Raw genomic sequence first — 21,894 nt, forward strand, 5'->3', positions numbered from 1 at the left:
GGTTGGCAGTGCCTCCTTTTAACTAGGTCTGTTTGCTTCAGCCTCTCTCTCACTTTGATATCTAATTGAGTTTAAAATTAAATAGAGTGAGAGGACAACGGAACAAAATGAGTCACACAAAACATGACATTTACTGCGGTTGCACATACCAGCGGGACCCAGTGAGGGACATTATAAGTGATGCTGAGTGAACTTGGTGAAAGCTGTATGGAAAGGCAACAGGTGTGTGGGCGGAGACAGCAGGGGAAAAAATACAGTGAGCCAGAAACAATGAACCAAATCAGTGATGAGTTGTATGTAAAGGAGTCTTGTTTCGTTTGTTTGGAAACACTTGAATGACTCAAATTGGTCTTTTTGAACTGCAAAATACCTCTATACTTTAATGATATGTGTCTCTTTTTTTATTAGGGGTAAGGAATGCAGGTATGTAACATGTTTGTCAATGTTTAATGTCCTCTTTCCTTCCTTTACATTTCTCTACTTGTGTCTTTTCAGAGGTAGTTAAGCAGATATCCCAGGTTTGAATGCATTTTGAATGAGTAAGTCTGGTGGTAGGGCAACAGGAAAACATCACACAATAAAAAAGTACAGTTAAATGTGTTTTGATAAACGTTTGAGTGATTTATTCAGACTCGGGCACCTGGTTCAGAGAATGGGATTGACAGAAAGCTGATTACACGGAGATTAAACGTGGAAGCTTCTGGCAGTCTGATATCAAGATACAGAGACATGGAGCAAAGGAAAAAAGGAAATCATAACCTATTCCATATTTCAATTCATATGAGAACATAATACATTCTCTTGACATACACAACACACACATGTATATTCAGTCCACATTAATAGATGATTCTGGTCTTCATGTAAACTTACACAATACAGTACAGCATCTTATACAGTATGTGCTCCTCTGACTGAATAATTTTGATTTCTGAAACATGACTCAGGACATACTGTATATCAAGTGGTTAACATGCCCTCCCATTTTTTTCCCTGTCTACTCATGTGCTTGGCCTATTCTCAAGCCTGACTGTCTGCTGTATTGTGTTTAGGGTTGGGTAACTTTGCACACTGTTCTAGGCTCTACAAGAGACGGCTCCTTTAACTGAGCTGCGGATGTCCAACGTGACAGTTGTAACACTAGGTACTTCCCGACCACACATCAGTGTACACTACCACATGGGCCCCATTCAGGGTGGGTCTTTCTTCAATATTCATTATGACTGAAAGGAAATAGAGAAGTGGGCAGTTTAGTAAGCTGCATCGACAACCTGTTTGTGTGTGATTAACTGAATCAAAACACCCTGTCCTGAAAGAGTCCCAAATTAAATTGGCCATTATGTTAATAGCTGGAAGTAAGATTAAAATGTGACAGAGTAAAATGTGATTCATTATAATCTAAATATCCTTAGTGGTTCCTTCCAAGATGCATTCTTTTCATGCAGGCCCAAGTCTTTGACAGATCCCTGTGTCAAAGGGGTGCCCTGAGCGGGGTCTTTAACAAAGCTCCTGCAAAACACACAGAGAAGAGATGTGTCAGAGGTACAATGAACGAGCAATGGCTACTGATATGACTGGTTAGCATATTGTTCTTCAGATGGCAGGCATTTACCAGAACAGCCAGGTCTGTCACACTTTAACAGAGCCTGCATCAAATATACTTTCAGGTCCACTTATGAATCAGTGAAATACAAAAGCAGAAGTGACTGAGAGATCTGCAGACTGAAGAATTATCAGAACAAGACTGTTGGTGCCTTTTGGTTATGAATAGAGGGTGCTTTATCAGTGTTCTCATGATCTTCACTGTCCGCCTTAGACCCTTGTTACTTGTGATGTTTTGACAGGCACTTGTTTGAACCAGTTAGTTATTAGGCGCACTTAACGACATGAGTCACGTTGTCCAGTGAAACTGAAAACTAGCAGAACTGAATGAAGATTGTTTTTGACAGGTCAAGCTACCGTCTGTTCAGTTCCTGATACTGATTATTGCTGAGGGGAGCACTTCTTGTCTGGGATGTCTAGTACGCCAAGCATGTGGCACTGCTATTGGTGATTCGCAATGGGTGATTTGACAGGACTATGACGACAGTTTCCTGAAGAACTCACATCTACAACATGTTCCAGTGAATGCAAAAAAAAATCTGCTCAAGATGAGTACAAATACTACTGCGTTTCTCTTTGTCCTATGCCATGTCCTTGGCCTCTTTTTTTTAAATAGGCCAACTCTTTTCAAACACTAAACCAGTCTTCCATGCAGTCTACTGCAGGTGAATGCTAAAATGACTAAATGTGAATGACATCCTTTCAGGGATATCTCTGTTTTCTCAAGAACATTTTCAATATAAAATGTTCCGTCAGAGTTATGAAACACAATAGCCTGGGAACACCTGAAAAGCCAATTTATCCTCGTATATTATATCAGGATTATTCTGTGTTTGCTGTGGTTTACACTGTGTAAGGAACCTTGGTTGGTTAGTGAAGGAGAGGTTTGGCTGCTAGTGTAGTATGTAAACATGACTTTAGGACACATATATTTCCCAAGGGTGCTGTATCCAATGACAGATGTATAAAGTACACATACACAGTTTTCTTACATAGACCCCTCACCAACGAGAAAGCCTCCTTTCACATATCGTGTTCCCTCTGACATATTGATTGCCCTGATCATTGTCCCTCATGTCCCCCTTGGCACTCCATGGTCCCTGTAGGGGCGTGACTGGTGCCTGGACAGCTGACTAGCTTCTAAGGTATGGAAGTCACACGTCTGTACAGATGTATTTGCAGGCGGGTGACAAACCAATGAAAGGAATGCTCATGAGAAAGGGAGGGGTCGAAAACAGGACCTGACTGGAGCAAAGAACCGCAACCCCACCTCCGCCCCCTAGCTCATGTGATGTTATCCGCTTGCGCTGTGAAGGCGACATGGCTAAATCAGCACAGGGGTAAACCCTTCACTGACAGACACCAGTACGAGAGAGGACCACCACTGGAGCCAACGGCGGAGATAGGGGAAGGATGGGAAATTGAAACTGAAAGAGCACCTAACAGTCATTCCATGATACTGTAAATGCACTTTCTTGTATGAACTCTGACTGACCAAAACCACAGAGCGACCGCACTGCAACTGTTAGAGCGCCGGAGCGTGAGAGCAGTTGCTGACACCGGTAACTTTCCCTACACGGTGCACGGTTGGATGAGGATGAGGAATCCCATTGGACGAGGTGTAGATTGAACCAGGTCACCTGACTACATTGGTGGCACATAGGGGTGCCAGGTTCCCAGTAGGTCATACAGGGGGAAAGCTAGCTGTGGGGGGCGATGGAGGTGTTACTGTAGCCATGTCTGGAGCTCACTACTCAAGTGCCTTGTGGATGCAGCTCCTTTTGACCTGCGAACAGCAAGTCATTCTGAAACAACAAGTATTACGGAGCAGAATCACACTGCCGTTCGCTTTCAGATTCTCACTCTCAGAACTCCATCCACTAAACTCGATGCAACATCAGTTCAATGTTGCCACTGCAGGAATCAGGAATGTTTTAGAGCATGAACAATTTCATGGAAGGTTTCTGTCATCTGCTAGCCTAAATGTGACATTGAGCCTGGACCTGGTCTGGGCCAGTGGGATCGAGGACGATCTGCCTGTAACTAGTTTAGTACAAGGAACGTCAGCCCCTGCAAGTCATCTGTCAAACTCCAGGTGCTACCCATCTCGACTCAGCTATATGATCCATGTGGAATTTGCAACAGTATCCATGCCAGCAGTTGCCATGCTAGTTGTGGGGTGGGGGTGGGGTTCAACGATCTGCTGCCCGTCATTCATCGACAGCAAGCTCATTACCCACAGGCCATTAGAGCAGATTAGCACGCCAGGGGCCCCCGTCAGCGGAAATGATCATGGGGTTAGGTTAAAAGTCTGACCTGGGTGAGAAAGTTCAGACAACCTCCTCTGTCCACCGACTGACCAGTATGGTCGTCCACAGCAGTGTACTGTCAATACACTGGGTGGCTGAGTCAGACCGTATACGGAGGGAAGACAACCCAGTCACCAGTCATGTTGGGAGCTCAACACTGAGGTGTACTTTTATTTTGTATCCATTAACATCCCACTGACGCCCCCCAGTCCAGCCTGTGTCCATCCTCCGCAGACACACAAACACATATTGAAAATACGCACACTGAGGAACAGAAATGGCAGCAGGGAAACCTTGTGTGTGATGATGTAGTGTCCCCTGCGAGAATCCTGGGCCAGGACCTCCTAAAAAGAGATCAGGCTCATTAATGCTCTCTGTTTCAGGGATTACCCCCACACACACATTCTGACCTACATCTGCTCCAGTGGGCCAGGGCCAGGGTTGTAGCAGTGGCTGTTGGGTAATGTAGTAGGACTTCCCAGATGGATGAAACAGCCAAGCCGACTTTATGACAGCCAGACTTTTCTCTCTCCCACTTAGTGAAATACTACCGATCCCTCAACATGTCATAACTGCCAAGTCGCAGCAGAAATAAATTGGTGAAATGTTAGCCCCTCTTTGTAATGACCAAGCATTGCTAATGTTTCCCCTCACACAGCTGCTTAGCTCATAAAAGTCTGTTTTCTGAAGCCAAAGACCACACAGCTAAAACATGCCCTTACTTCAGTAGGCACCTACCATAGGACAGTGAAATACAATATTCCCTCCCGTTTGGTAGAGTAATACCAAGGAAACACATGAAGAAAACTGAACCCACTTCTTCTACCTATATTCTGTGGTGTAAACGGAACCGAACAGCTGATGGCGAGGCCATATCAAATCGGGAGAGCTATCGCTCAGCTCTCAGGCTAGAGAGCCTTCCTGCTCCTCCATGTCTTTGACAGGAGCTGCCAGTGACGCCATCACAGCTGCTGCGGCCAGCCGTCCAATAGGGAGGGAGAGAGGACGCTCCTCCAGCCAACCGTCCTATACGGAGGGAGAGAGGACCCCTCCAGCTGAGGGCTGTAAATCCAGGACGTTAAAACCTGAAGGCCTGACCCTCGTCTCGACAGGTGCAGATCTAGAATGAATGGAGAAGCGTTTTCTTTTACTACGACTTAGCAGGAGGAAGACAAAGATGAGAGGAGGATTGAGAGTATGTAACTTATGATCATCAAATGGTTTTCTTTGAAACGCAAAGTACTTGCATCTCAAACGGCAAAAAACACAAAATCCATGTTATGTACTTGGTGTTGTATATCCTGTCCCATTGGTTTGCAAAATTATATTAAATGTTTCAAGATTCTTCGCTTTATGACTCTGGGCTCATATTTATTATAGCCTGAATTAGTTTCTTTCATTGTTGCTACACACTCCAACTGTTGAAGAGAGGATGGCTTGTTAACCAGATAACCCTCACTTATCTAGTGGTCAAAAACTGCCAAACGGCAGTTATTTACAGAGTCACTACTCTAATAAAAAGTATATGGTGTTCTCATAGGGCAATGACAACAGTCTTAATCTGCAATAGATCAATTGTTTCTGGCCCAGAGGGCTATGATTCTCTGCTCATGATCACATTTTTTGTTTCATCTTCATTTCCAGTCATTATGTATGCATCCCACGCAAATCAAATAAACGAACAGCCACCCTTTACATTAGTATTCAGAGGGAAGAAGTTCAACTTCCTGCTAAGTGAATAACGTTATTGTCATTCTAAAAGAATCAGGCGCAAAATTTGAGTCTGTTTGTCTCCTGACTCCTAATTTGCTCTTCCTCTGAAAAACCCCCAAGCGGAATGACAGTGCGCTAGTGAACAACCTAATGGTCGCCTCAGTATATAATACAACAATCTCAAGTCATCCTCCAATATTACTGGATCGTTCATTCGCTGTACTTACAAGCAGACTTATTTGAATGTCTTCATTTGTACGTCAACCTACAAAACATGCCTGAAGCGCTTAATTAGACGTCATTGTAAAACTTTCTTCTGGGAATATCTGTATGAACTTGCATGCTCTTTTAGGGTTCGGGACATTTGCATAGCAGTTGCACAGACAACTTAACCATTGTGTTTCCCAGAATGTGTTTGTCATGAGGTAAAACCAGTCAGTTCCTAAATACCTAAAAAAAATATTAATATCAGTTTGAGTCACTAAACATTACATTTAGTCATTTAGCAGACGCTCTTATCCAGGGCGACTTACAGTAAGTACAGGGACATTCCCTTAGGCAAGTAGGGTGATGTGCCTTGCCCAAGGACACAACGTCATTTGGCAAGGCCAGGAATCGAACCGGCAACATTCTGATTACTAGCCCGATTCCCTAACCGCTCAGCCACCTGACTCCCTAAACATTTCTTTAACATGACTGTTGACAATGATCTTTGCGGCAATGTCAACTTCTATGTTATGATAATATGGCAATGACACTAGCTACTTTAAATACTCATCTAAAAGAGGGCTTTTACATTCTGAGACAAGAAATCCTAAATTGCATGAGGGGTCTCCCCCTTTGTGAGGAAGTCTGGACAGTGACATTTGAGCCCCGTCAGTGACCTTGTGTCTGCGGGAATGACCCCCATCAGCTGACCTTAAATACCGGTTATCCCTCAGACAAGCTGTCAATTGACAGTTGCTGTTGATTGACAGTCACTACTGGCAGAATTATGACTAACCTGTCCCTTATGGACAATAGAATGTGTATAGACTTACACTGAATCTTAATTCTAACAATCTGGAGACAGTAAAAATGGGTCCAGTACCATATGTCCTCTATTCAACATTGAACACTAACTACCTCAATGTGCCACAAATTAATTGGCCATGTTTATCTTTATGAAGCCACTATTGGTTAAAAAGAATGTTAGTTCGGCACTTTATAGGGCAGTAATCTGGGACTTATTGGACCATGAACACTCAAATATGGCAATTTGCTGCCAACTCTTTTATCTATGTATGCAGATACAGTATATAGAACAAACACACACACACACAGACACTTTGTGCATTATTAGGAAGTCCGGGAAAATCTTCCATTAATTTCTTTTGGGTGCCTTTGAACTCTGTAAAACATAGAAGGCTAAATATTTACACATCGACCCGTACTTGTTTAATGTCGGAGACACAGTTGCGTTGTAGAGTAAATTAATAAAAAGAGGGGTCAAACAAAACACCTCCAGGAGGCTGATGACTACCAGGCCACACTGCGCTGCACTGCTCCCAGGTTCAACCTCCTTTTGATGGCATGGCGAGTCAGGGGAGATGGCTGGAGGGGGTGGGGGGGGGGGGGGGGGGGGCTCAGCGCTCTGCTGACAGGGCTGTCTCCCTGAAAAGAAGAGATCAGTGCATTTAGAGTTGGCTCAGGCTCAGAGAGATTAAGCGTGGAGGTGTAGCCTTGTGTAGTGCCCTGTCAGGACATTATGGGACATTGGACAAAGGAGAGCCTCCAACCATCTGATCATATGCCAGCATGTCACTTCTGAGGTGGAACCACAAGTGAACAGGTGTAGCAGCAGGATGTTCATATGTTAGATATTGATGTTTCTGTATCTAACCTGACACCTGGACTTGGCTGCTGTTCAGAGGTTAGGTTGACAACGAAGGTTATGAACTCATACGAGAAGAGGCAGAATGGAGGCAAAAAGAGATAGAAGAGGGGACAGAGAAAGCGATAAAAGAGAGGGGAAGAGGGAAGGAGAAACCGAATAAAGGAATGGACAGAACATAAATAGACTTCATATTCTCCTGATGAATCCTTGATTAGTTCACATGCATTTTGGGTGTTCAGGCTAATGATGTACATAGGTTGGCCTCTTATTCATTACTGATGCAGGGAAGTGTCTGTCTCAGCACTGAGTATGTGTGTAAGTGTGTGCACATGTACATGTGTATGTGCATGTGTACATGGGTGTGTGTATAGATATTTAATTGAGATGTTTCCAACGGACCCATTTCAAGACTAATCAGTTGCTCCCGGTCCACTGAAGTACTTCCATAGACCAGCTCCAGATGATCTACTGCAGTTTCATCTGCGTGTAATGGTGGCAGATAACGGGGTGGCTATCTCTAACAACAGTCCACTGTAAAGACTAGATCCATAAATTGAGATTCCTCAAGTCGAATGAGTCCCACTAAAACACTTACAGTATGTAGTCCAGCACAATGAACATTTAACTAGGTGGTTAAGACAACCAACAGACATTTAAAGAGGGTCCTTTTTCACAACCACTTTCTTGGGAAGACTGCTCCATAATCTGCTATGCAGGGACTGTTTAGAAGTGATTCAGCAGCAACTGAAAACGTCTCGTGGTTCTGTGACTCCCTGATAGAGACTAACAGCTATCAGCACAGACAGGAAACACAAGCCCTATCCACGGAATTCAGTCAGCTCAGTATTAGGACAGCCCCAACACAGAAAATAAAGGATCATTATGCAAGATATTTACTGAATACGGACGGCCTTAATGGATTAAATACAACGTTTTGCATCTAATAGATATCATGGAGCACTATGTTCAATTACTAAAGTGTAGCAGGAAATGGTCAGCTATGAGTCAGTCACAAACAATCTTTGGAATCTGTGTGTTGCACCCTTGAACATGTGCTATGAATTGAAATCTCCTGACTGTTAGTCTGTCCAGGAGAGTGGGGGGGGGGGGGGGGCTGTACAGTAAACGGTTGGAGTCTGAGCAGCATTTTTCAGATTCTGCAGAACCTGATTAGATTTCAAGAAGACGTCATCCCAGCACAGGAAATCAGTGTGCCACACTCTGGGCTCTCTAGTCTTCAATACATCGAACAATTGCTAAAAGATTGACTAAGACTACACCTCATAGTGTCAGAGTTTCCGACCTTGATGAAAGCAACACATTCACAAACGTCCTGTTCAGTGATCCACATATTTGGCCTGAATCTAATTACTGCATCATATGAGAGCAGGCCTATACAATGACCTTCGTAAGGGGACACGCACACAATGTATTGCACACTAGAGCCCTGGATGTCCTTAGTCACCAGAAAACCTCTGGCTCTGTAGCAGGACTAGCATGGTCCCTCTAAATGTACAGGTACCTGCAGTATGCACAGTGCACAAAACCCCATAGGGACGACCAGGCAACACACAATGCCAGATACCGATTCCCCTGCAGTGGAGAACAATACAGCTAAAGCTACAGTAAAGCTGCGGCAACACAGCGGCATTCTTTCCCTGCGAGAAATAACGGGCCATCGATTTCTGTATGTCTCGCAACTCTGCGGCCTCAGAGGTGACCTGTGCACCGGCCTGCCAGGTCGCTGTGCTCTGAAGCCTGTGAGCTGATGAAGATGGAAGAGGCTGGAGAGAGGGAGGCAGGGGAGGTGCGAATGAGTGCCGGGCCCCCAGGGGGCCCATCTGTTCTGGGCACAAATCAACGGGCCCCCAATCAATGGGAAAACAGGGCGGCTCTCTTTTTCCCTACCAGCTCCCCCCACCTCCGCACCCCCCCCACACACACACACACGCCCCCCCCCCCCCCCCCCTGTAGACAGGTCTATTTATCAGAGCCGAGATGAGCCGGCTGGTCCCACAGTCACGAGACAGCAGCCCTCCTATTCCTGCTCCTCCCACATCAGCCCCATTAGTAAAGGGCAGGGGTGGGAACTACTGCTGGTGAGTGGATTAAGGATTCCTCTGCTTTTATCATTCTGTCACCCTCCACCTTTTCCACCTGTCTCCCGTAAGAACACTAACACACCGAAAGGTGAGATGGGCGGAGCGAAGGGGTGATTAATGGGCTGTTAGTAAACTAACCCATTAGTTAATATTTGTTTGGGATTTTTGTTATTTGACGATGGGGTGTGTAGGGTAGAGGTTTCCTTTGGCTCCAACATGCAGGCTAGCTCTTACTCCATAGTAAAGGACAGTAATTAAACTTTTCAAAGAAGTCCGACATGAGGTGACAGTCTAAAGGTTTTCTTTCCTGTGCGCTCTGATAGGCACAGGGAAGCATTGTATCGCATCCATGGAGATAAGATAGACCTGTCTCTCTGTCATGGCTGAAATGAGAAGCCAGGCCATGGAAAGAGTACAGCCATGCAAACAAAAAAATAAAATAAAAATAAGGGAAAGATGTTGCACTTTAATAGTATGATTCAGCAGTGGTATCGCTTTCCCCAGATGGCAGGCTGTTGTCTATCTCCTATTGCCTTACATAGGGGGTTGTAGAGAGAAATCAGATCCCCCTGTTAAGGGACAGGCCGTCAGCACACCAAAGGGAAGCCGATCAGTGTCCACAACCTGCTATCGGAGCCAAAAGGAGAGGGTGTGTGGGCGGGGGCTGTCTGTGACACACCATAGAAGTATTAGACCCTGAAGGGAGAGGATGGACACTCTACACTGGTTCATGGCTACCCAGTGACCTAGTCAGACCTAAACAGGAGGACCTTGTCAAGTTGTGGTGTGGTGGAGGTGGCAGGTCACACATCCCCGAAGAACAAAAAAGCTGTAAGGCAAGAGGGGACCATTCTCCCTGCCCCCCCCCCCCCACCCCGCCCCCCATCGACCCTTTCTCCACAATGCTTCCCGCTTTCTTGATGTTGTACCCCTTTACAGCCCCTAAACCTTATAAAGAAACACACAGCCATGCAGAGAGTTCAATTTCATGACCGAGAACATGCTAGTGGGTTACTGTGACAGCCCAAGGATATACTAGTCTACATGGTGTACATTTGGCGATCTGTAGGTGTGAAGGGATGTCCTGGGACATGTGGTGACCCTGCGCCAGTGTCCATTCTCACAGCTGGCGAAACACCATGGCCAACATACCGCTCGCCTCCGGAGCCAAGTGCTGTCACACTCAGTAGCCATGCCAGCCTCTGAAATAACATGGCCAGACGGTGCCAGGGAACACAGGCGAAGACAGAAGACCTGGCACTAATAATAAACCTGAAGAGTCAGGTAGACATGGAATTAAGTCATTTTTTTGACCGAGTTCTGGAACAGAGTGGTGTCTCCCTCTGGTTACTAGAGGAACCTGGAGGAACACATAATTTTTCAAGAGTTCAAATGCACATGATTCAGGCAAAAACAAAAGCCAACGTTGGTCTTTGTTGAAAAAAACCATTTTTGTATCATTTCAATCAGGCTAATGAATGCAGCCAGACAGTGAGAGGGGTGACCTCCGACCCCTGTTGAGCGCCTGATGGAGTGACTTGGCACGTGCCTTGAAAAAGGGCTATTAATATTTCATTAACATTGTTTTAATGCTCATTAAAGTGCTCTGTGAACTGGCCCACATACTGTCAGTACACATGATACTGCATGGGGTCGGATCTCACCCTGTAATACCAATTAATGAATGGAGGCGTGCTGCTCGATGAGACAGGCAGATAAGACATACCTGGGTTTATATTTCCCACGGTGTGTGTTAGAAGGCAAAAAATACTGTGGGTGTTTAAATGTTGTCAAAATAAAAACGGATTCATGATTTTTTCAAATAAATAAATAAATAAAATAACATTGCCCAAAAAAAAGAGAGATTTTTTTTTTACATTTGTGAATCGATGTGAATCACTAGAAGACTGAATCGCGATTCAAATGTGAATCGATTATTTCCCCCACCCCCAATCAAAACCCTCTTAGTCTTCCATTCCTTTCTGGGTTTGTCAGTTCAACAAAGTCATTTATTGGAATGTGCACAAATGTTTCTCTTCAACTGTTTGGTATACCAACGTATGTAGGTCAGTCTGCCAGTTAATATGAATCATTGTTCTTTCCCTTGTTGCTGAAGGTAAATGGACAACTAAATCCAACACGTTGTTGGCAGAGTATGTCTCATACTGTCTACACAACCTGGAGAGTGGGGCAAGATCTCTATCCTGCTGCCCTTTCTCTGTCTCCCTATCTGTCAGCCAAAGTCCATTCTGACTCATACTAATGACCTTATTAGGTTGTATGTATGAGAAAAATATAGAGGAAGAGACAGAGAAAAAGAAAGTATTCCGTACATCTGTACACCCAAAAGTGCATTTTGGATCATGTAACTTGCTGTGTACTTTTTTACTTCTACATTCAGCAGGCACTTCTATCCTGAGCGACATTTGCCTGCATCTTCCTCCAACTGCTTCTCCTCTCAAGCTCCCTTACTTCCTCCTGCTTCCTGTCTGAATACGTAAACTTAACACCGGGCTTTAATGACTCACAAACTCCCTGCATAAATAGTGACTGTGTGATTGTACATCAAGGCAGCAATGCCCAGAAGTGTTAGGAGTAATCCAGCCAGTATCCCAAACCATGATGGGGATCACTAAAATAAAACACATGACAGAACTGTCTCTCCATCCTGCTCTGCTAGGACTGCCCCCTCACATCCAGATACAAAAAGGCCTACAGATTCCAGCCATTCAGCAGCTTTTTATCAGTGTTCCATCTGAGCACCGATTGACCAACGGCCCTGAAAAGTCGCGTTGTGACAAAGGGCTTTTCAGGCTGACTTTTACTGTGAGATCACTGCAGTCGTGTTTGGAATCCAAACACATTGGAGAGCCCACGAACGAACCTTCAACACTTGAGTTTCTCTGTTTGCTGGATTCTGCTTCTGCCATCAAAATGTCCAGAAAACATTGGATTATTTACATGAAGTCGTTCCATTTATGTATAAGGCCAGCACGGTTATGATCTCCGGTGAGGCTATTCAGATCTTCAAAATGCTGTGTGCTGTGGAACACTTGATTGTTTGGAAAAATAGTGAAAGAATTACAAGTGAATACAGATCCATAACCCAAAGTCTAAGACAAACTCTCCCAAAACGTTGTGTTGTTTTCTCTTTTCTTCCCTAAGTTAAATGAGTTGTAAACATGCTTATAGCTAACCAGTGACTTCACTCACCAGAGGGTGTTGCAGGGTTACATAATAATCCGATGTCACCCCCACAAAGCACAAAGAAAACGCTTTCAATCACAACAGAAACATTTCTAGGATCTCGCTCTTACTTAGATCAACACTCAAATTCTACTGTTGCATCCACATTCCCTCATTCATTCACACATACAATCCCTGGCTGTATATAAATACTGAATGTATTTTCATCCACTACACAATACTTTTCTACTTTGCAAGTACACAAGATGATTAAGATTATCTATTATTGGGACATGGCCAAGTCTGTAGAGCAGCTGTTCCTTGTGTCTAGAGTCAAGCTTAGTGGGGGGAAACCCCAGATCTGAAGGATGTGATAGCCTTAGAGGTTCGCTGCTTTAAGGTGTTCTAAAACGCTGCCTGTGGAGTACAGCTCCTCTACTTCTCTACAGCCCATTTCTTACTGTGCCTTCTGTGCCCCAACTCTCACACAGCAAACATTGTGCAGGGAAGCTCTTGGCAGTCAGACCAAGGTCCCTACTGCCAAAGACAACACAGACTGGCTGCCGACTAATGGACAGGGAGAATTAGAGTGCATAGGAAAGAAAGAGAGGGATGGAGGGATGGAGAGAAAGAGAGAGAGAGAGAGAGAGAGAGAGAGAGAGAGAGAGAGAGAGAGAGAGCTGAGGGAAGGTAGGGAAAAGGGGGAGAGAGAACGAAAGAGTGAAAAAGAGAGAGGGTGAGAGAAATAAAAGTAGAGACAGAGAGAGAGAGAGAGAGAGAAAATCCCAAATAGGAAAGTGATGAGGTCATCTGAAAATCATGATGCTGTAAAATGAGACCCAGGCAGAGAAACAGATCTCCCTCTCTGCCAGACGACTCCACAGCCTTCTGAGGGAGTATCAGAGAGCTTCATCGCCCCCCCCCTCCCCCTCTACCTCGCCTCACTAAAAACACACATTCTTTTCAGGGAGCCTTACATAACAGCAAGCCTCCCTGTATCCATGCCCTCAAACATGTGTGTATACAGTCCAAACGGGAGTGAGACTACAGCCTTAGACCGGTTGACTCTGGTCTGTTATGTAACAACGACTCAGTGCACTTTCACCCACATATTATCCCTGCTCAAAAGCAAGGACTATATTAGGGGTAATGGCTATGTTGACAGGAGCGAGTGTACAAAATGTAAGTTCCATTGATTTCAAGTAAACAGTGAGACACTGAAGAAGTGTCTTGGCAGATGAAATTGTATTGTATCTTCCTTATCTTACTGGGAGAGAAGAATAAGCTGATGACAACTGGTTGAGAGGGATACTATCTCCTCTTTCTGGATATGTTATCTGACTTGAAAGGAGAGATAGGTTGGCACTTAAAGATCTACATAACAATTTAGCCTGAATGTAGAACAAACAGACATTAAAACCTGTTGATCATTGACTGGGATTGGGAGGCTAACATGACAGTTGTGACATGTAATTCATGAGTTGTCATGTATAACTGGAACCTAACCTGGACAACCTTGAGTTTAGATAACATAAACAGATTTCACAGACTGACCACAGAAACCTTGTGATCTATATTCTGCGCACACAAATGACTGTAAACAGATTTACAGGAGTCTCTTGCAGATGCATAACATTAGGGTGTGCTTTCAAAGGGTCCACAACTGACCCCTTTTAAGCTAAGCGTAACACGACCAGAAAGAGGGCTGGATCTGTCAAAGTGCTGCACATTCCACAGAGGAGTCAACACCTGGACTCTGATTCTGACTTGCATAACAGGATCCGAGGACACAGCAGTTGCAAATGTATCTGCAATACGGGGGGTGGTATCAAAATGTGTCACTATGCCACATGCTGCAGTTCTGTAACTCCATTGTTTTGTTCATTTTTCAAGCACATTCATCAGAAGTGTCAGTATTTTCTGTAACACTACCCACAACAAAGGCAAAATGGCACCCGGCAAATTGTTACACTCAGGTGGTGGAGCAGACAGAGCATAGAAGGAATGACAGACTACTGTTATGTACCATTATTAAACCTGGTATTATCATGCTGAGCAGTGCCAAAAATAACCAGGCAAATATTAAAAAGTGGGCCTTACAATGAACATGTTACTTTGGAAGCATAGTTTGTCATGCATAATAAACACGAGAAAAATAGTTTTAAGTTCAAGCTTGATAATGTTTAGAGTTATGTAGGCTACATAGAGTAGCCTGTCCCAGTAATAGCTATTCAGCAAATAAATTAAAACCAAACACAATGTACTTACATAAAGCAACACTCCTTAGAACAAAATACTGTACATTTGAGAACGTTAACTTATCTTATTCATGATTTCAATTTTCTGCAACATATCTGCAAACAGATCATCTGGCTGCTATCATAAAATGATTTAGGTTGAGCATTTAAACATCGATACAAAAGCATTGTATCACAGAGACTGATAATATCAATAATGCTTACCCTTCCATTCAGGTTGCATTTTTGTAATATTATTTATATTCCATTACCGATTAATAAAGTGCGTGTCTTTGAGACACAAATCTCGACCTCATTTCCATGTGCTTGCGACCACGCGCTCCATGGAGCGCTCTGCATACAGTCAGATACAGTGGGTGACGTCACGGAGGGTGCTCGCTTCAACTGCAGATGTGGAGACTGCTGTATAATGACAACACAATATGTCTGTCATGGTGCTTCCACGTTCCAAGGGAGGGTAGGTGGAACCGGAGAGCTGTTTGAATGGAATACATTTGTATTTGATTTAGTTGACTGCATATGCCCTTTTTCAATGCTAATTCAATTGTCAAGTGAGACCATCTTAAAAGTAATTATATAAAAAATTGGCAGTAACAATGAGAACGTTACAACCAGAAATATACATATAAATCTAAGATCAACGGCTACAGCATGATGTGGGAGGTGTGCAGGGCAGATAGCAGTCGTAGTTTGTAGTTAGTCATAGTTCTTTACTCCACAACACTTTCATAACCATGGGATTGAGGGACAACCAACACTGTAAATATGGTCATGCCTGGAAACTGCCTTTCATGAGGTCAAGTTATATGGTAATCAAGTCCATTTGAACTGATCTTTTATGGGATAATCATCTCATGATATATTGATTTTACAGTATGCGCTCTGCATTGTATAAATGTGGCATTACAGGAAAATCAATTGGTATTACATTTAGCAGATGTATATTATCTGCTGAGTGTCAGATTCTGTTAAGAGGTAACACTTTATGAATGTATTAAACATTACAAAGAATATGTGCAAATATATGTAGATCTTCAATGCCGTCTTCCTTCTTCTTACCTGGTTTTCCTTCCAGTGGACCAGGCAGAAGATGCAGAGATTAACTATCACAAGAAACTAGTGCTACTGGTGGCTGTTATCAAGGTTGCAAGTGCCTTAAAGTAAGACTAGTTGTAGTATTATGTGATTTTAAAAAGCATGCACGATGCACATGTACAGGTGTAATGCATTAAACATGATTTTTGTAGAGAGACTCAGTCAGGTTTTCAAAAAGAAACGCATTTATATTTTTGAATAATCTAACATAATATGGAAAACAATACACTGAAAACAACAGTGTCTCAACTTCCAGACAAGTGATCCAAAAATACATTTCTTAGGAAATATTAAGTAATTATATACAAAACATAAAAAATTATATTTTATGTTGGGTACTCAACCAGTTACCCACTTTTTTTTATATTTTATTAATAAAAATAAACTTTAAATATGTATCCACCCGCAACTTCAATTGAGGCAGTTTTAACATTGAAATCAGACACGATTTCAAAACAACTTAATCTTTTTGCATTTGCATGCAATATCAACTATACACCAAGTCTGAACTTGCATAAAAAACGTGAAGGGCGAAGAAAGTCTTTTTAAACACGACATAGGCTTTAAACATGAGAACTCTGCAACTGTGCGAGCTTCTGTTTCAAATGTTCACTTTTCCTTCTCAGCTGCTCCTTCTGAGACAGCAGCTTCTGCTCCTCCGTCTGCATGCTGTAGATGCACTCCGTAGCCTTCTTCAGGATCACCACCTTGGCTGCCTTCTCATTGTTTGCCACCTCGGGGATCTCGTCCCGCAAAGCGAAGAAGCTCAGCTTGAGCTCGTTCCTCCGCTGGCGTTCCAGCACGTTGTGAGTCCTTCTCTTGTCGTAGTCCTCCGTGTCATCGGTCGTCCGGGGGCTGGAGCACTTGCGGTTGCTGCTGATCTGTTTGAGGACTCTGCTACTGCTGTTATTGTTATTCTCCAGCCTCAGTCTCTTGACAGCAGGCTGCTCCTGTCGGGTGGAGGGATGGGCAGCGTAGTTGTGCTGGTGGGTGGAGACGTGGCACCTCTTCAGCACCAAAGGACTGTGGTATCTGCTCTCTGACGGTGGGCTGCCAGACGAGTCGCACCGCCTCACCCAATGCCTCTTCTCTACTGTCACCACATCTATTTCTTCCTCGTCTTCCTCCTCTTCCTCATCCTCCTCATCATCCCCTTCATCCTCTTCTGAAACAAGGAAAAAAACTGTTAATCATCCCTTCTCAAATCCATGCTACAGACTATGCACATGTTCGAAAGAAAAAAACTGCATTCCACTCTATGGCCCCTCCTTCCACATCAGCTGATTTGCACATAGCAGCCCTTTCCTTCAAACTACAAGCATAGCAGTCTAGTCTGGGGTGCAGCAAGGGTGGTGGAGGTTATGGAACTGAGTGACAAACTCTTGCATGACAATATTTGTATAAGATTTATTTGTATATAAAAATGAACGCTCTGGGAGATATATATTTTTACAGTGTTCCATGCATATACATATATACTTACAGTGTCTGTCTACTGAGGAAATATATTTGACAGAGTACTGATGAATGACTTAAAACGAAAGCATTACAAATGACAGTTATATACCTGATTCACTTCCACTACTGCTGCTGCTACCACTGTTAGGCGGGGTGTCCAGAGCCAAGTCGGTGGAGGGTGTCATCTTGCTTTGTTTAGGAGTTTCAGTTATTGGGTAGGGGAAGACTACTGATGGATCGATGCATTCTGAGGCAGAGGTGTTGAGATCTTGCAAGTAACTGGCGTTCAACCGCCCCGTGCACTCCGCACCGTGGTCAACAGCTGATTCCTTCCTTGCAGCATGAAGAGATGCGAGTCTCTCGGATACGACTTTCTCCAACTTTGCTGCGGCAGAGAAACCGCTCCACATACAGTCCTGAATGATAATGGACTTGAGAAAGGTTTTGGAATAGTCGGCATCACATATGAAGCTCTGATTTACTACATCGTCCCCGAGAAACTCAGTCACCATTTCAAGTTGATCTGCAGTGGAGGGGAAAATACTTGACAGAGACGGTCGACGACTCGGGGAGAGGGGAGGGGTGGGCAACAATTCAAATTTCTTCCAGATGTCCTCGCTCGGAGCCGGTGGCTGAAGTTGCTGGTGATAGAAATCCTCATCTTCGTTGTGATAATAAAAATACGGTTGAAGAGAATCGTAGTCATAGTCGTAGTTTTTACTCTCCAAATTTGAATTCAGCGGCATGGTGTTGGCTGTTATATCCGTAGCTAAATGTTGAGGGGAACAATAAAGTGCATATGTCAAAAATTGTATAAGGTACACTGGGTTGCATGCATGCAATTGACAGCTGATAAACTGTCTGACAGCATGCACGCCTAAGCTAGCATCTCAACAGCCAAGCCCAAAACACATAGGCTACTATTCACGTGCAGATCATGCATAGGAATAGAACAGAACTGCAACAGCAAGCAGTTTGTTGTGCGCATGATATTTTGCTAACTTGATATCAAAACGCAGCGAAAAGTGAAGATTCACACGCTAATAAACAAGCCGTTTTATAATGCATTAATAACTAAGAAAAAACTGCCGGAATCTGTGGTAGCAGATGAGCCTAATGCGTAAGCTCGATAAACACCTTACCTTATGTTTGACAACAATGTGGAGCAGCATACGCAGACGAAGTAAAATCAGTCCGAAAAATTGAATTACAGAATTATTCCGATTCGATACAAACATTAATCCTTTCCAGCATGCGAGGTAGTGAAACCTTGATTCGCTATTGGAGTGACGGTCTGACTGAAGAGCATGAATGAAGCGCACAGACTTTGTTCGCGATGTAGAGCGATGTGTACGCTGTCATTTGCTGCATGTGAATCACAGCTGAGTATTCCGCGGGGTTCAATAAAAAGGTTGTTGTGCTCTTGGTACGTCATGTATCCCTCCGCCAACCTTTCCCGCCAAACACTAAATACGCTATATTAAGGCAGTGCACGATAACATTATTTTTTTTTTATTATTATCATAAATATGATGTTATATTATGGATACGTATATTAAGAAACGAAGGTAAACGTATTAATGCGATCATGGGACAATATAAAATTGGATCTATGTGTTGTGGAAGGACAAAAAGTGGGAGGGGTTTCAAAGAAGCGGAATTACATTGACGACACTATAAGCAAAGTACCAGACAGGCAAAATGAGCTGTATTTTGAACCAGTGTTATTGTAGAACTTGTAGTAACAGTTCTTATAGTAGCAATGGCCTGGTTTCACAAACCAAAGATAACATGGGCCTATTTGCCTATTTGCACTGTGATGTCAAAATATTTTCAACTGCAATCTTTTAAAAACCAAAGGTAACCATTCCTCTTTATCTACTAATTTGAGTCGAAAAAAAAAAAAAACACCTTAGTCTACCCCAAACCAAGCCTGTTGAGTGACCTTACCCACATTAGATTTGAAGATAAAGTTATTAGGAGGTCGACATAGCTTTGTATAATATAATGCATTTTGTCTCACTCACGTCAGACAATTTTCCTAGGATAAATAGTTCCCAAGGTTTCATCTTTTGCACTTACATGCATGCGCCAAGCACATCATCAAGATCATGTCACTGCGTGCGTGCACAGGCTTCTGCAGGTGATTCCAATTGGCAGTTAATGAAATGGGGAATAGCGGAGTAAAATAAAAATTTCTCAGGAATTTTGGATCATGCTTTACAAATGTATCACCGGTCTAAATACATTTACTATAGGCCTATGGAAAGATTCCGTTGTAAAACGGTATAATTAAATACGTATATAGCCCCCTATGCAATGCCACAACTCACACCCTCTGCTGCAGTGTTGCTAGTCTAGTTGGATGTTACTTGGAACTGATCATGCGGGCAGAGATTCCACTGTAAACATGACCGCCGAGGCTGCACACGCATGTAGCTAGTTAGTGGGTGTATGGTGCCATCTGGTGGTGTGTAGCCTAATGGCGATCAACATGTGAGAATGCAAACATTGTAACCATAATTGAGTAGCCTAGTACCACTTTGGAGTCCTATAAGGACCGTTATTGTATTTGGTGAGGATGATGCTTATTGTCAGTCAGGCTTTGCGAGGTAAGGGTTTAACGCGGGGTTTACATGTCACGGGCTCACCTCCCGGAAATGAGTCTCTGCAGGTTGGGATGTCTGCTCATCCCTACAGAAGATGTGCATAAGAAATTACCGACACCACAATAACTTGGCGTTACAGCCAGAAGGGAACAGAAATGCATATTCCCCTGTAGCATCGGCAAGTGGGATGTTACGTAGTAGGCCAGATCTGTGAAGAGAATTGCAGTCAATTTGGTCTTCATTTGAATTTCATTTTGTTCTGAACATGTGTTCATGTAAATTACCTTGAAACAGAATTGCTTTTTTCTTTTACTCAATTTTGTTCTGATGTGTTCATGAAGCCCTAGGCCTTGTTTAAGAAAATTGACCTTTGATGTGCTCATGTGACGCAATAGGCTTGTAGAAAACTGGCCTTTGATTGTTTTAAAATAACTTAAAATAAACCTTAAATTAGTGATTTTGTATTGAATTTGTGTAGCTCTTATATAGCATCACAGTTTCTGAGATGAAAATATACAGTTTTACTTCAATAATCAATTACACAATTGACCCCAATGTATTCTCTCTAAAGACAACTTATACCACTCCAGGGGCAAGTTATGCCACGAGACCACATTTTTTTCAGAAAGCTGTATTTCTTAAATACTATATTTCAGATCCAAAGTGATTGTTCCCAGGGTTGCACCACACCCTGAAATATATGTACATATTTTAGTTGGAAGCATTACTGTCATGGCCTCCCTTTAAAGTCACTTTAAGTAAAAACTGGCACAATTCACCCCACTCTCCCCTATGCTCCTGGAGAGTGAAACACAAATGAAAGCAGCACATATGTTTCTGTGTTGTTCATTCTGAAATAAACTCACAAGGTTATATTGCTAGTCTTATGGGGACTCACAATTCCGTCCCATTCAAGTTTCGGTTTTCCCTTACCCTAAACCTGTACCCCAAACGTAACCTGAACCCTAAACCTAACCCTAGCTCCAAACCCTATTGACTAACCGTAAATCTATATCTAACTCCTGTAATTCTAACCATAAACACTCCAGGATATAAAAACTCGTGAGGACAAAGAAATTCACAATTCTATGCACAGCTAAACACGCACACCAGCCTAATAGGGTTTGGTTTCTGTCTTTTAATTTGACAACCACAAGGTGTCAGTGGTGTGTCACAAATCAACTGTTCCTCAAAAGCAATGATTATCACTGGTAACCACTAGAACCTGATTTTATTCATCCTAAACGGTTAAAGCAGTGTTTTATGTGGGGATCAAGTTCACAAGAAGCCACCAAACGTTGGAGACCTCCCACTGATATGATTGCCCAGACCTCAAGGGATGATCTCATCATCCTTTCAGTCTTTCAAATCTGATTGTAACCAAGGGTTAATGTCATCAAAAAAAGTCTACTTGCCTACTGATATAAGGCCAAATACTATAGTTCCCAGCATGGAAACACTGGAGCAGGTCACCCAAACATGTAGACACGATTATCAAAAGGACTCTAAACCCATGTAAAATTTAACTTAAAGCCTATTTAGTAACATTTAAGCAAAATCATTTAACAGACTTCTGATATATAGATCTATATAAATCTATATAGATGTATATCTATATCGATTTCTATAGATCTATATTATAGAGATATAGATCTATAAAAAAAAGATCAAACAAATGTGAATTAT

The 21,894-nt window shown here is 43.1% G+C and overlaps 1 protein-coding gene and 1 long non-coding RNA gene across 4 annotated transcripts; both read right to left on the reverse strand.

Annotated features, from left to right (window-relative positions):
* Window positions 1-605: 605 nt before the first annotated feature.
* LOC124470123 lies at window positions 606-15,401 on the reverse strand. Of its 2 annotated transcripts, none has more exons than XR_006956372.1 (3): window positions 15,251-15,401; window positions 7,147-7,277; window positions 606-1,509 (listed from the first exon to the last, which is right to left on the reverse strand). It is a non-coding gene; the product is annotated as an uncharacterized LOC124470123 (long non-coding RNA). The 2 variants fall into 2 exon arrangements; XR_006956371.1 differs by having other exon boundaries at window positions 7,126-7,277.
* Window positions 15,402-16,151: 750 nt separating this feature from the next.
* LOC124470051 (transcriptional regulator Myc-like) lies at window positions 16,152-18,986 on the reverse strand. Of its 2 annotated transcripts, none has more exons than XM_047023729.1 (3): window positions 18,742-18,986; window positions 17,709-18,368; window positions 16,152-17,303 (listed from the first exon to the last, which is right to left on the reverse strand). In XM_047023729.1, exons 2-3 carry the CDS (start codon window positions 18,343-18,345, stop codon window positions 16,705-16,707), a joined length of 1,236 nt encoding a protein of 411 aa, XP_046879685.1. In that variant the 5' UTR covers window positions 18,346-18,368; window positions 18,742-18,986; the 3' UTR covers window positions 16,152-16,704. The 2 variants fall into 2 exon arrangements, with proteins under 2 accessions (XP_046879685.1, XP_046879684.1); XM_047023728.1 differs by having other exon boundaries at window positions 16,291-17,306.
* Window positions 18,987-21,894: the final 2,908 nt, after the last annotated feature.

This window comes from Hypomesus transpacificus, chromosome 8 (genome assembly GCF_021917145.1).
Source record: "Hypomesus transpacificus isolate Combined female chromosome 8, fHypTra1, whole genome shotgun sequence".
In the NCBI taxonomy this organism is placed as follows: Eukaryota; Metazoa; Chordata; class Actinopteri; order Osmeriformes; family Osmeridae; genus Hypomesus; species Hypomesus transpacificus.